Genomic DNA, 13,324 nt, shown 5'->3' with positions numbered 1-13,324 from the left:
ATCGTAGTGATACACATATTCATAATATTGATGCCAAAAGATACAAAGTTGATAATGATAGTGCAACATATTTGTGGCACTGCCGTTTTGATCATATTGGTGTAAAGCGCATGAAGAAACTCCATGCAGATGGGCTTTTGGAATCACTTGATTATGGATCATTTGATACTTGCGAACCATGCCTCATGGGCAAGATGAATAAAACTCTGTTCTCCAGAACAATGGAGCGAGCCACTGACTTATTGGAAATAATACATACCGATGTATGCGGTCCGATGAGTGTTGAGACTCGTGGCGGGTATCGTTATTTTCTAACCTTCACAGTTGATTTGAGCAGATATAGGTAAATCTACTTAATGAAACACAAGTCCGAATCATTTTGAAAAGTTCAAAGAATTTCAGAGTGAAGTGGAGAATCATCGTAACAAGAAAATAAAGTTTCTGCGATCTGATCATAGAGGCGAATTTTTGATTTACAAGTTTTGGCCTTCATTTAAAACAATGTGGAATAGTTTCACAACTCACGTCACCCGGAACACCATAGCGTAATGGTGTGTCCGAACGTCGTAACCATACTATATTGGATATGGTGCGATATATGATGTCTCTTACCGATTTACCACTATCGTTTTGGGGTTATGCATTAGAGACAAGTGCATTCACGTTAAATAGGGCACCATCTAAATCCGTTGAGATGACACCATATGAACTGTGGTTTGGCAACAAACCTAAGCTGTCATTTCTTAAGGTTTGGGGTTGCGATGCTTATGTGAAAAAGCTTCAACCTGATAAGCTCGAACCCAAATCGGAGAAATGTGTCTTCATAGGATACCCAAAGGAGACTGTTGGGTACACCTTCTATCACAGATCCGAAGGCAAGATATTCATTGCTAAGAATGGATCCTTTCTAGAGAAGGAGTTTCTCACGAAAGAAGTGAGTGGGAGGAAAGTAGAACTTGATGAGGTAGTTGTACCTTCTCTCGAATTGGAAAATGGTTCATCACAGAAATCAGTTCCAGCGATGCCTACACCAATTAGTGAGGAAGTTAATGATGATGATCATGAAACTTCAGATCAAGTTACTACCGAACCTCGTAGGTCAACCAGAGTACGATCTGCACCAGAGTGGTACGGTAATCCTGTTCTGGAAGTCATGTTACTAGACCATGATAAACCTACAAACTATGAGGAAGCGATGATGAGCCCAGATTCTAACATATGGCTTGAGGCCATGAAATCTGAGATAGAATCCATGTATGAGAACAAAGTGTGGACTTTGGTGGACTTGCCCGATGATCGGCAAGCCATTGAGAATAAATGGATCTTCAAGAGGAAGACGGACACTGATAGTAGTGTTACTATCTACAAAGCTCGACTTGTCGAAAAGGGTTTTTGACAAGTTCAAGGTGTTGACTACGATGAGATTTTCTCACTCGTATCGATACTTAAAGTCTGTCCAAATCATGTTAGCAATTGCCACATTTTATGAAATCTGACGAATGGATGTTAAAACTGCATTCCTTAATGGATTTATTAAAGAAGATTTGTATATGATACAACCAGAAGGTTTTGTCAATCCTAAAGGTGCTAACAAAATGTGCAAGCTCCAGCGGTCCATCTATGGACTGGTGCAAGCATCTCGGAGTTGGAATATACGCTTTGATGAGTTGATCAAAGCATATAGTTTTATACAGACTTGCGATGAAGCCTGTATTTACAAGAAAGTGAGTGGGAGCACTACGGCCTTTCTGATAAGTATATGTGAATGCCATATTGTTGATCAGAAATGATGTAGAATTTTCTAGAAAACATACAGGAGTGTTTGAAATGAGTCTTTCAAATAAAGACCTCGGTGAAGCTGCTTACATATTGGGAATCAAGATCTATACAGATAGATCAAGATGCTTGATAAGATTTTTCAATGAGTACATACTTTGACAAGATTTCGAAGTAGTTCAAAATGGAACAGTCAACGAAGGAGTTCTTGCCTGTATTGCAAGGTGTAAAGTTGAGTAAGACTCAAAACATGACCACAACAGAAAATAGAAAGAGAATGAAAGTCATTCCCTATGCCTCAGCCATAGGTTCTATAATGTATGCTATGTTGTGTACCAAACCTATTGTGTACCTTACCATGAGTTTGGCAAGGGGGTACGATATTGATCCAGGAGTGGATCACTAGACAATGGTCAAAATTATCCTTAGAAGACTAAGGAGATATTTCTCGGTTATGGAGGTGATAAAGAGTTCGTCGTAAAGAGTTACGTCGATGCAAGCTTTTACACCGATCCGGATGAATCTGAGTCTCAATTTGGATACATATTGAAAGTGGGAGTAATTAGCTAGAGTAGCTCCATGCAAAGCATTGTAGACATAGAAAATTTGCAAAATACATACGGCTCTAAATGTGACAGACCCATTGACTAAGCTTCTCTCACAAGCAAAAGATGATCACACCTTAGTACTCTTTGGGTGTTAATCACATAGCGATGTGAACTAGATTATTGACTCTAGTAAAACCCTTTGGGTATTAGTCACATGGCGATGTGAACTAATCACATAAAAATGTGAACTATTGGTGTTAAATCACATGACAAGGTGAACTAGATTATTGACTCTAGTGCAAGTGGGAGACTGAAGGAAATATGCCCTAGAGGCAATAATAAAGTTGTTATTTATATTTCCTTATATCATGATAAATATTTATTATTCATGCTATAATTGTATTAACTGAAAACTTGATACATGTGTGGATACATAGACAAAACAAAGTGTCCCTAGTATGCCTCTACTTGACTAGCTCGTTAATCAAAGATGGTTAAGTTTCATGACCATAGACATGTGTTGTCATTTGATGAATGGGATCACATCATTAGGAGAATGATGTGATGGACAAGACCCATCCGTTAGCTTAGCATAGGGTCATTAAGTTTTATTGCTATTGCTTTCTTCATGACTTATACATATTCCTCTAACTATGAGATTATGCACCTCTCGAATACCGGAGGAACACCTTGTGTGTTATCAAATGTCACAACGTAACTGGGTGATTATAAAGATGCTCTACAAGTGTCTCCGAAGGTGTTTGTTGGGTTGGCATAGATCAAAATTAGGATTTGTCACTCCGAGTATCGGAGAGGTATCTCTGGGCCCTCTCGGTAATGCACATCACTATAAGCCTTGCAAGCAATGTGACTAAAGAGTTAGTTATGGGATGATGCATTACCTAACGAGTAAAGAGACTTGCCGGTAATGAGATTGAACTAGGTATGATGATACCGACAATCAAATCTTGGGCAAGTAACATACCGATGACAAAGGGAATAACGTATGTTGTTATTGCGGTTTTACCAATAAAGATCTTTGTAGAATATGTAGGAACCAATATGAGCATCCAGGTTCCGCTATTGGTTATCGACCGGAGATGTGTCTCGATCATGTCTACATAGTTCTCAAACCCGTAGGGTCCGCACGCTTAACATTCGATGATGATTTGTATTATGAGTTATGTGTTTTGGTGACCGAATGTTGTTCGGAGTCCCAGATGAGATCATGGACATGACGAGGAACTCCAGAATGGTCCGGAGATAAATATTGATATATTGGATAACAGTGTTTGGTCTCCAGAAGGGTTCCGGAATTCATCGGAAGGGGTTCCGGATGTTTCCTGAAATGTTTGGGTACGAGAACACTTTATTTGGGCCAAAGGGGAAAACCCATAAGGTTTTTGGAAAGCGCAAAGGAATTTTTGCGGAGTCCAGGGGCCAGACACTAGGGTCCCTGGCGTCTGGGTCCAGACGCCGGGAACCCCCAGACGCCTGGGACGCTGGCGTCTGGCCCTGGAGTCCGAGAAGGACTCTTGCCTTTCGGGTAAGACCAAATTTGTGAAGGCTTTTACTCCCAGTTTCGACCCCAAGGCTCAACATATAAATAGAGGGGCGGGGCTAGCACCTAGGACACATCAAGAATCACCAAGCCATGTGCCAGCAACCCCGTCCCCTCTAGTTTATCATCCGTCATAGTTTCCGTTCTGCTTGGCGAAGCCTGCGGAGATTGTTCTTCACCAACACCATCACCACGCCGTCGTGCTGCCGGAACTCATCTACTACTTCGCACGTCTTGCTGGATCAAGAAGGCGAGGACATAATTGAGTTGAACGTGTGCTGAACGCGGAGGTGCCGTACGTTCGGTACTTGATCGGGACGGATCGTGAAGGTGTACGACTACATCAACCGCGTTGATAAATGCTTCCACTTTGCAATCTACGAGGGTACGTAGACACACTCTCCCCGCTCGTTGCTATGCTTCTCCTAGATAGATCTTGCGTGATCGTAGGCAAAATTTTGAAATACTACGTTCCCCAACACAAAATACTATGCAGTGCGTTGTACACTCGTTTTATGGGATGTCATTTTGGTGACTTTGCTAGAGTTGCTCCTATGGTCAGATCAAAGTCAGGCTTGGTGGAATACATCTGAAATGCACCAATTCCTCTTCGAATTTGATCATGTTCCTCACCCCAAGTGTGAGCGAGTCGGTCTGTCGAGGTGCTGACATTTTTTGTAAGTAGTATTTTGATCGTGTTCTTTCTATAAGGCTATTTGGTTCAAAAGGAATCCTATGTCCTACATACTTCCCCACTAACTCAAATTATCTCAACATGCACTATAGCAACTCACCAAGCCATTGCCATGCATGGAAAAACACCTCACCTTTAGCATGCATCATGCATGCTACACATATTCAATAAAGACCCCACGGTTAACATGCTCCATACATGATACACATATTAAATAAATATTCTACAACCATACTATAATCAAATACAATAACCTATAGTTATTTTAGTTTCAGTTTTCATATTATTCTAAATACTAATATTTTAATAAAATCAAAGCTCAATAAAATGATTCCTACTCATTCTCGTAGCAATGTGCAGGGTTCCATCTCTAGTTACAAAAGAATCCTTGGATGATTTCATGCCTTAGGATGATTGGTTTGTAGGATGTTTTTCTTTATTTCCACGCCAATCTAGATATGGAACTTTAAAATATGCGCCACAACACAATTCCAAGCAGGATGGGCGAAACATACCGGTGATATCAACAAGAAAAAACAACGCATGTCTACCATTATTGATGATCTCGACTAAATCACAAAAACTTGCATCTTGTCTCTATAAGAAATTGACTTGAAAAATCAATCCAACGAGAAGATTGCATATCTCTTGCAAGAAGAGGAAGTGAAATGGTACCAAAGATCCAAATATGACTTAATATTGGATGGAGACAACAATACAAGATATTTCCAACTGATAGCCAATGGACATCATAGTAGGAAGTGCATTTTTAGTCTCCAAAAAGATGAGTACCATATTGAAGGTTAGGTGGAACTAAAACATTATATCACCAAATATTACAAATATTTGTCTGGGGCACCAGATAATGGGAATGTCACCCTTGATGAGGCCCGAACAAATTATATTCCACAAGTCACGTCAGAAGATAATGGTATACTTACAACGCTTTTCTCTGAAGAGGAGGTGAGAGATGCGGTGTTCCAAATGGAACATAATAAAGCTCCAGGTCTTGATGGCCTCCCCGTATAATCCTATATAGCTAAGAGAGTCATCCCCACTAACTTATTTATCTCAACATGCAATTATGCTACCTCACCATACAACTATGAATGAGATAAGGCTCACCTCAACACAAGGTTGTCCGAATCACGATTCTGTTATACGATTCTACGACTTTACGATTCAAACTAACCCCTATGATTCTATTATTTTAGTTCTTAGAAGCTACGTTTCTATGATTCTGATAGTGAAGATTCTATGATTTGCGATCTTACCATCGAAGCTCCGATCCGATTCAAAATCGCGATTCTGACAACCTTACCTCAACATGAAATCATGCATGAGAACAGATCCACGACAACATTCAGCCATGCATGGAAATATGTATTTCATTCAATTATTCTACTTATATTTAATAAATATTATTACAACTGTATATAATAAATTATAATAAGTCATATGTATTCTTAATTTTGGTTAATGTTATCAACCCAAATTTTCATCAACCAATTCAACGCGCAAAGTATTCTCTAGTTCTATGAGAACTTCTCATATCATTAAGTCTAATAACATGGAATTGTTCAATGCTCTACATGTCAGCCAACTTGACATATCTAGGCTTACTTTTGATGATTTTGTTTTGTTGCCAAAGATTAAGGAGGCTGAGCGGATCCAACAATATAGACCCATATGCCTCCTCATTGTCATCTTCATGATTTTCACCAAGGTGGCTACTAATAGGCTCAATGCGGCCGCAAACTATGTGGTCCTGCCATCTCAAACAACTTTCATGCAAGGAAGAAATGTACCTGATGCAGTAATAATCCTACATGAGACTGTTGACGAGATGCATTGGAAAAATATGAGTGGGGTAGTATTCAAGGTTGAATTTGAAAAGGCTTACGACAAATTCAAATAGTCGTTCCTCCATTAGTCTCTGAAAATGAACGGTTTCTCTGAGAAATGACGACAGTGGATCCAAAAAAAATTATTACTGGAGGTAATTGTGGCCGTCAAAGTTAATGATGACATTGGCCATTATTTTCTAACAAAAAAGATTATGTCAAAGTGACTCATGTCTCCAATGTTATTTAACACTATTGCTGACATGTTGGCCATCCTAATCAATCACGCTAAGCAAGAAGGTCATATTATAGGAGTAGTGCCACACCTTAAGGATGATGACCTCTCGATTCTTCAGTATGCCGATGTCACAGTTCTTTGTATGGAACATGACTTGGAGAAGGCTTGAAATATGATGTTCTTGCTTTAAGCACTTTTGAAAATGTTAGGCCTTAAAATTAACTTTCATAAAAGTGTTTTTCTTCTTCTTTGGAGAAGACACTGAGGTGTTTGCCACATATGTGGACCTATTTTGTTGTGCACAAGGCTAATTCCTGATTAAATATTTAGGAATCCCGATCTATTATCAGTGCCTCACTAATGCACATTGTTCAAGAATTCGTCCGATTAATCGGTTAATGGGCCAGTTAATCGCTACTCGTAGGATGGCCGAATCGAATAGCACATATTCGTCACGTTAACTTGTCAAGCCGATTAACTTGCCTGTGAGACCAATTAATAGGTTGTGAGACCGATTAATCGTTGTTGGCCCATTAACTTAGGGACAAACACAACCCAAAATTTTGGCCCGTAACCCCTCCAATCCCCCTCTCATTCCCCAATAGCTAGGGTTCGACCAAATTATTACATATTTGGTATATTACATAATGGAGAGCATGAGAGTATGATATAATACCTGAAAAACTAGATATATGTTGGTAGGTTCCTGTTTAATCTACCGATTAATGGTCAACCGATTAATCCAGATAATAGGACGATTCACTGATTAATCGCTACTCCCAAGCCGACCGAGAAACTACCAGTTACCGATTTCCTTAAAAATGCTAATGCATAGTGGTAATATGTAGGAGAGCACCTGGAAAAACAATTGAGGTGGAAAGGCAAGTTTTTCTCAGTTGGAGGAGAACGGGTTTTGTCAATTATGATTCTCCATATGCTCTTTTTTCCCAACTTCCAAAAGGGCCTTACAAATAGTAGATTACTTTAGATCCATATTATTTGCCCAAGGAGACGTAAAAAGAAAAAGAAGTATCGGCTAACCAAATGGAGAGTGGTTTGTGTGGTCTACGCATTCATGATCTCTAGGTTATGAATGATGCCTTACTTAATAAATGATTATTCAAACTACTTACTAAGGATGATGTTTGACAAACCCTATTATGAAATAAATATCTGAGCCAAAATGTTGTGTCCCGGACATTTTGGAAACCTAGAGCTTCACGCTTTTGAGCAGGTCTAATAGCGACAAAGGGACACATTTTTCGTTTTTGATCGTTTGCAATAAGGGGCGGCTTGGAGATTCATTTCTAGAAGGACAAGTGGTTAGGCAGTGCCACTCTCCGGGAAAAACATTCAGCCCTGTGTTGCATTGTACGTGATAAGAACAATCCCCTTGTGCAAGTGCTCAACTTATCCCCTTCGGATATTCCTTTCCGATAGGATTTGATTGGCCCCGCATCATGTCATGGCAACATCTTCTCTCCAGATTGAATTCGATTAAACTGTCCGACACTATGCATATGCCCATATTGCAGGAGAAGGTGGATCGATCTGGAGATCCGGATCGGTCCCGGCTAATGCAATACAGGCATAATCTACCAATGTATGTGTCAGTTTAATCTCCGAATCAGTCCACCTTCTCCTGTAATATAGGGATAGGCATAGTGTCGGTATTTTATGACTTTAGTGTTGTTGTTATGTCGTTTCATCTTTACTTTTGTTGGATACTTGCATTCTAACTATGTAGAAATTTAGTATTGCTCATTTTGCTTTGTATCCGCTTAATGCTACATTTTAAGTTAACAAAAACGTCCTTTAAGAAAAAAAGACATAATTAATAGTGACATTACATCTCAAAAAAAATTGATAGTAGCATTTATGGATTTTTGCGGCAAATCAGTATTTATAGATTCAAGTTTGAGAAGTTGTGGCATAGCCCCTTGCTTAAAGAAAAATATATTCTACTTTTTAGAAGAAAAATTTATTTGAAATACTCCCTTCATTTTTATATACAAGACCACTATGAAATATATGTTTTGCATCTATACAAGGCCATCAACAGTAATCGAGGCAAAATTAATGATATTTTCTCGTACTAGCAACCTGTTTAATAGTTATTTGCATGCAGTCATAATGACAGTCAGCTACTTCCTCCACTCAGTTTTCTTGCATGCATGTAGGGTATTAATGATCCCAGTAAACGAAAAGAAAAACTGACTTGCAAAGCAGACATTAAATTTTACATTGGTATCTATAATTTAAATTTGTGGCCTTATATATAAAAATGGAGGGAGTAATCGATTGACCGGTACATGGCCTACTCCGTCTACTATCTGAACACTGCGCCGACAGACTTGTAAACATGCTCTCATCTCAATATGTAATGATGTAACCTATTAGCGATAATACTGGGTGTCCGTACACTACCTGCCTGCTGGGAGTGGTGACTGGACGGCCCACCCTTAATTAATCAGCACCTAACAGGGGTGCGATGAGACGTGCCATTTCTTTTTCGTTAGCGAGGGGAAATTTCTGGTTCCATGAGAAGAAATTAAAATATTTGGAAGCTTGAACTCCTATAAAGAAAACCTTTTCGAACGAAGGAACAGCTTATCAAGAATTGAAAGCCTCATATTTAATGAGTAATTCAAGCGGAAATTTTGAAGAGTGCCAACGTTTGTTTGAATTTTCATGTGCCGTTGATTCCTGTAGGGTTTGAGTGTTTATGCCATCCAGATTTTCCGTAATTTTCCTGAAAACAACTCAACACGCCGACCCAAACGAACGGCGCTTTTGTGCGTATTTTGTCTGTTTGAGTCGGCCCCCGCTCGACGTCTGTCCTGTTTAACATTTGGGTTGACAGTGCGTCCAACGGCTCTGACATAATTCATGTCCGCGCACAAATTTAAAAAGGCCCGCGGCCTTAGATCATGTCAACGGCCATACCATCGCCCAAAGTTCATGCCGGTACTATGCCAGTGGGCGGCATATAATGTCATCTTAAAAAAACATCACACAGTTCATGTTGCTGCACTTGCCAGCGGCCGGCACACATGCCAGCACACAAAAAAAGGACGGGAGTTCGACCACGCCATCGCAGCCATGGTCATGCCAGTACACTTGCCGAAGTACAAAAAAGGATGGCGCTCGCCGTCATAGATCACTCGTCGTCGAACTTGAGCATGTCGGCCTGCATCTTCTCGAACCATGACCTCTTCCTTGGCGACACGATGTTGAGATCCACCTTCATGATCTCCACCCCCGTCATCATGCTAGCGAGAGCCACTTCTTTCGTCTTGGTCTTGGCATTGGCGACCTCGATCTCTAGCATCTCGGCTTGCTTCTCTGCCTCCATCTCAAGCATCCTCGTTTGCTTCTCCGCCTCCATCTCAAGCACCCTTCTTTGGATCTTCATGAAGGCGTTCATTTGGTCTTCCTTATCTTGCAGGCGCTTCTTCTCCCTTGAGTCCTTCTTGGTCATCATGCATTCCACGGTTGCGATCAAGACGTTCTACGCCGCATCCCGCTTGTCCTCCTTCTTGGAGTTAGTCTTCCCCCGCGATCGTGGCTTCGCGCCCTCCCCAACCTCCTCCACGACTTTCTTCCCCCCATGCGACATGAGGGCGTTATATTGTGCCTTGAACTTCTCCTCGTCTTTGATGACCCTCCAACAATGGGATAGGTTGAAGGACTTGCCATCGTGTTGGACCTTAAATGCCTCCAAAGCTTGGAATGCCTACAAATGAAATGCATGCAAGCATATTGTCAAATGGAAATGGAAATGGACATTCAAGCATAAATGAAATGACACAAAGAGGGGCGCATGCATGCATACCATGTCTTGCATGCCGACGCCGCTTACGGGGCGTGCCTTGATGCTCTTAAAAGTGGCACAAAACTTGTTGCACTCTTGTTGGATCACCTTACATCGCTTTGAGATGGACACCCACCCACGCGTGCTTTGCATTTCGTACGGCGGAAACTTCTTGCGTTCATGGAACTCACGATAGACACGAGTCCAAAAGGTTGATGCCTTTTGTTCGGCGCCGACCTTGGGGTCTTGCCCAAAGTACCTCCAACACTCACAAAGGAGTTTGTCCTTGGACGTCGTGTATGCCTTCGTCCGCTTGTTCTTACGCTTCGGCTTCGCCCCGGCGGCTTGGTTGGCGAGCTCGTCCTCAAACAAAGGCTCCGCGTCGATGTTCAACTCATCCTCTTCCTCGAGGTCGTAGTATTCCGAAAACTTGTGGTCGAGCGGGAAGCCGTCCAGGTCCAGGCCGATCTGATCTCGCATGAAGGTGGCCTGCATGCCAGCTTATCAAAGGTCGAGGGCGCAAACGACCCTCGGCCGTCCTAGCTTTGTGTCTCATCGGGATAGTAGACAGCCGCAGCGGCACCTCCAGCGGCCGCCGTACCACCCTCGAAGAGGATGCTCTCCATGAAACGTTTGGACATCTCGTCGTCGCCGGCCGTCGGCATTCTATCAAAGAGGTTGCGGGCGCCGGGGAGCATGTCGGCTGGCATCTCCCGCGTGAGTTTCCTCGCCTCACCGGATGACGAGCCATCGAAAAATGGTGTGGCGTTGAGGTCGATGGGTGCGGGCGTGGGCGTGAAAGGCGCCACCACGCTTACCTCCGGCGAGCATTCCCCGGAGAATCGGGAGGCTTGCGGGTAGACGTGGAAGCCGAGAATCAGATGGGTCGTCGACGCACAGAACGACTCTGGCAGCACCATTCGAGGGAAGGCAGACGAGCCGGTGCTGGCCGCGGCCACGGCGGCGTTGACGAGGTCGTGCTGGTCAGGGTTTGACCCTAGGTACAATAGCGCCTCCCTCGTTGTCGCCGCGACGCGGGCGGCGGTGTCCTCCTGCTTCACGGCGGCGGCTGTGGCCGCGGCGGCTGCTTCGCCCCTTGCATCCGCCACGTGCCTCCTGTCCTTTTTCTTCGCCGACTCCCTGTCCCGCTCCTCGGGTGTCAGCTCCTTTTTCTTGGGCGCGATGGCGGTCTTGCCGGGGAGGGGGGATGGGGTGTATGCCTTTGCCAGAGGGGGCGGTGATGCCGGACGAAGCGAGGGGGGCAAGGCCGGCGGCGGCATCGAGATCGTCTTCCATGGCGAGCGGCGGGAGTGCGTGGGGGCGGGAGGGTTTTGGAGAAAGTGAAGGGACATGGTGGAGGCTTTGCTATCGACTGGCTGGCCAGGGGGAGTAGGCGGGCGCCGCGCTCATCCGTCTCGTGGCCGCGCGGACGCAAATGAGACTCAAAAATGGGTCAGGAATGAGTCAGCAGGCGGACGAAAAGCGGACGCATATCCGTTTGAGTCGGCGCGTTGGGCCGAGTTTTCTGTTCGTCACGACACAAACGGACGCACTTGGGAAAAATGGGTCGCCTCGTTGGGTTGCTCTAATTCTACCCTTTTGAGTTCCTGTTTTTCGGGGCGGCATATGTCTTGGTTGATCACACACTTATTATTAATCAATCCCTCAGTTTCTCGTTCTGAACAAGCGAATTCGTACGAAAAATTCTTGTGCTCCATGCACATACACTTGCCTTTTCCGGCGGTTACAAGGGCGTGTGCGTATGCACTGCCATCTACTTGTAGAATTTTCTTCTCCTTGTTAATAACTTCGTTGTCGTCCAGATTCTAGTAATGGTACTCCACAACAATCCGATCAACCACCCATGGGCCATGCATGTTGACGAAACTGCCATTGGCGAATGCTCGATCCCGTCACTCCGCGGCAGTGGATGGTGATATAGAAAGGCGGGAGATTTCTCAAGATCCCAACTCTGTCTAGTAGTTTAGTGCGTGTAGATTCCAAGAGAGCCCTGTCCATGCGCTAACCATCGCCATTAGTTTAGTCCGTCGCCACCTCGACCGATCACCTTTCTGCCAATGAGAAGTGGATGCGGCCGTCACTGGTGAGGTAGTAGAAAAAGGGCTTGATAGCACTGTCCAAACCTCCCTCCGCCCCCTCTATTTCTTCGCCTCTCTGCTTCTTCTTCTTCTTCTTCCCTCCGCCACATCTCAGCCCTCAGGAGCAGCTAGCGCAGGTCAATGGCGGTGGCGGTGAAGCTGGCTGTCGTCGTCGACAGAGGCGGCGGTGCTGGGGCAGGCTGCAGTGCAAGGGGGAGCCCGGCGCAGCAGGTGATGGCGCGGCGGAGGCGAGAGAGAGGATGACTCGATGGATTTGCTTGGGTGGTAGGCAAGTCTCATTCTTGGCTGTTTGTCTTGGAACTTGGCTTCTTCTTCTTTGGTGTTTCCTTCTCTCCCTCCGTCTCTGCTTACATGGGCTCGTGACTCAGATCGGGTTGCTCCAGTCAGTAGTTGACTGTGCGTGTGTCTCCTGCCTGCCTTGTGCCTGGAGCCGTGGTGTGTTGTGCGTGCGTGTGCAGAGTCAGAGTGGTGTAAAGAAATGAAGGGAGAAATGATGTATGTGTGAGTGAAGAGATTGATAATTGATTTTTCACGTTTGGAAATCTGTTCATGAGACGCTCGTTGTGCAGTTGGTTCTCTCTCTCTCTCTCTCTCTCTCTCTCTCTCTCTCTCTCTCTCTCTCTCTCTCTCTCTCTCTCTCTCCTCTCATAATCTTGCTATGGATTCAGCTGCTTGTTTGATTGGACGGCTGGTTTGTTGTTCAAAGGGTTTGTTTGAGTCTGCCGTTAA

General features: G+C 43.8%; 1 protein-coding gene across 1 annotated transcript; it reads right to left on the bottom strand.

Annotated features, from left to right (window-relative positions):
* Nucleotides 1-11,014: 11,014 nt before the first annotated feature.
* Nucleotides 11,015-11,755, bottom strand: LOC147990790 (uncharacterized). Its single transcript, XM_087538394.1, has one exon. The coding sequence runs from the start codon at nucleotides 11,753-11,755 to the stop codon at nucleotides 11,015-11,017; it is 741 nt and encodes a 246-aa protein (XP_087394520.1).
* Nucleotides 11,756-13,324: the final 1,569 nt, after the last annotated feature.

The sequence above is a fragment of the Triticum urartu genome, chromosome 1A (assembly GCF_056163025.1).
Source record: "Triticum urartu cultivar PI428250 chromosome 1A, HENAU_Tu73, whole genome shotgun sequence".
NCBI classification, from domain to species: domain Eukaryota; kingdom Viridiplantae; phylum Streptophyta; class Magnoliopsida; order Poales; family Poaceae; genus Triticum; species Triticum urartu.
Note: the sequence above shows the minus strand (reverse complement) of the source record. Positions and strands in the feature narration are given on the sequence as shown.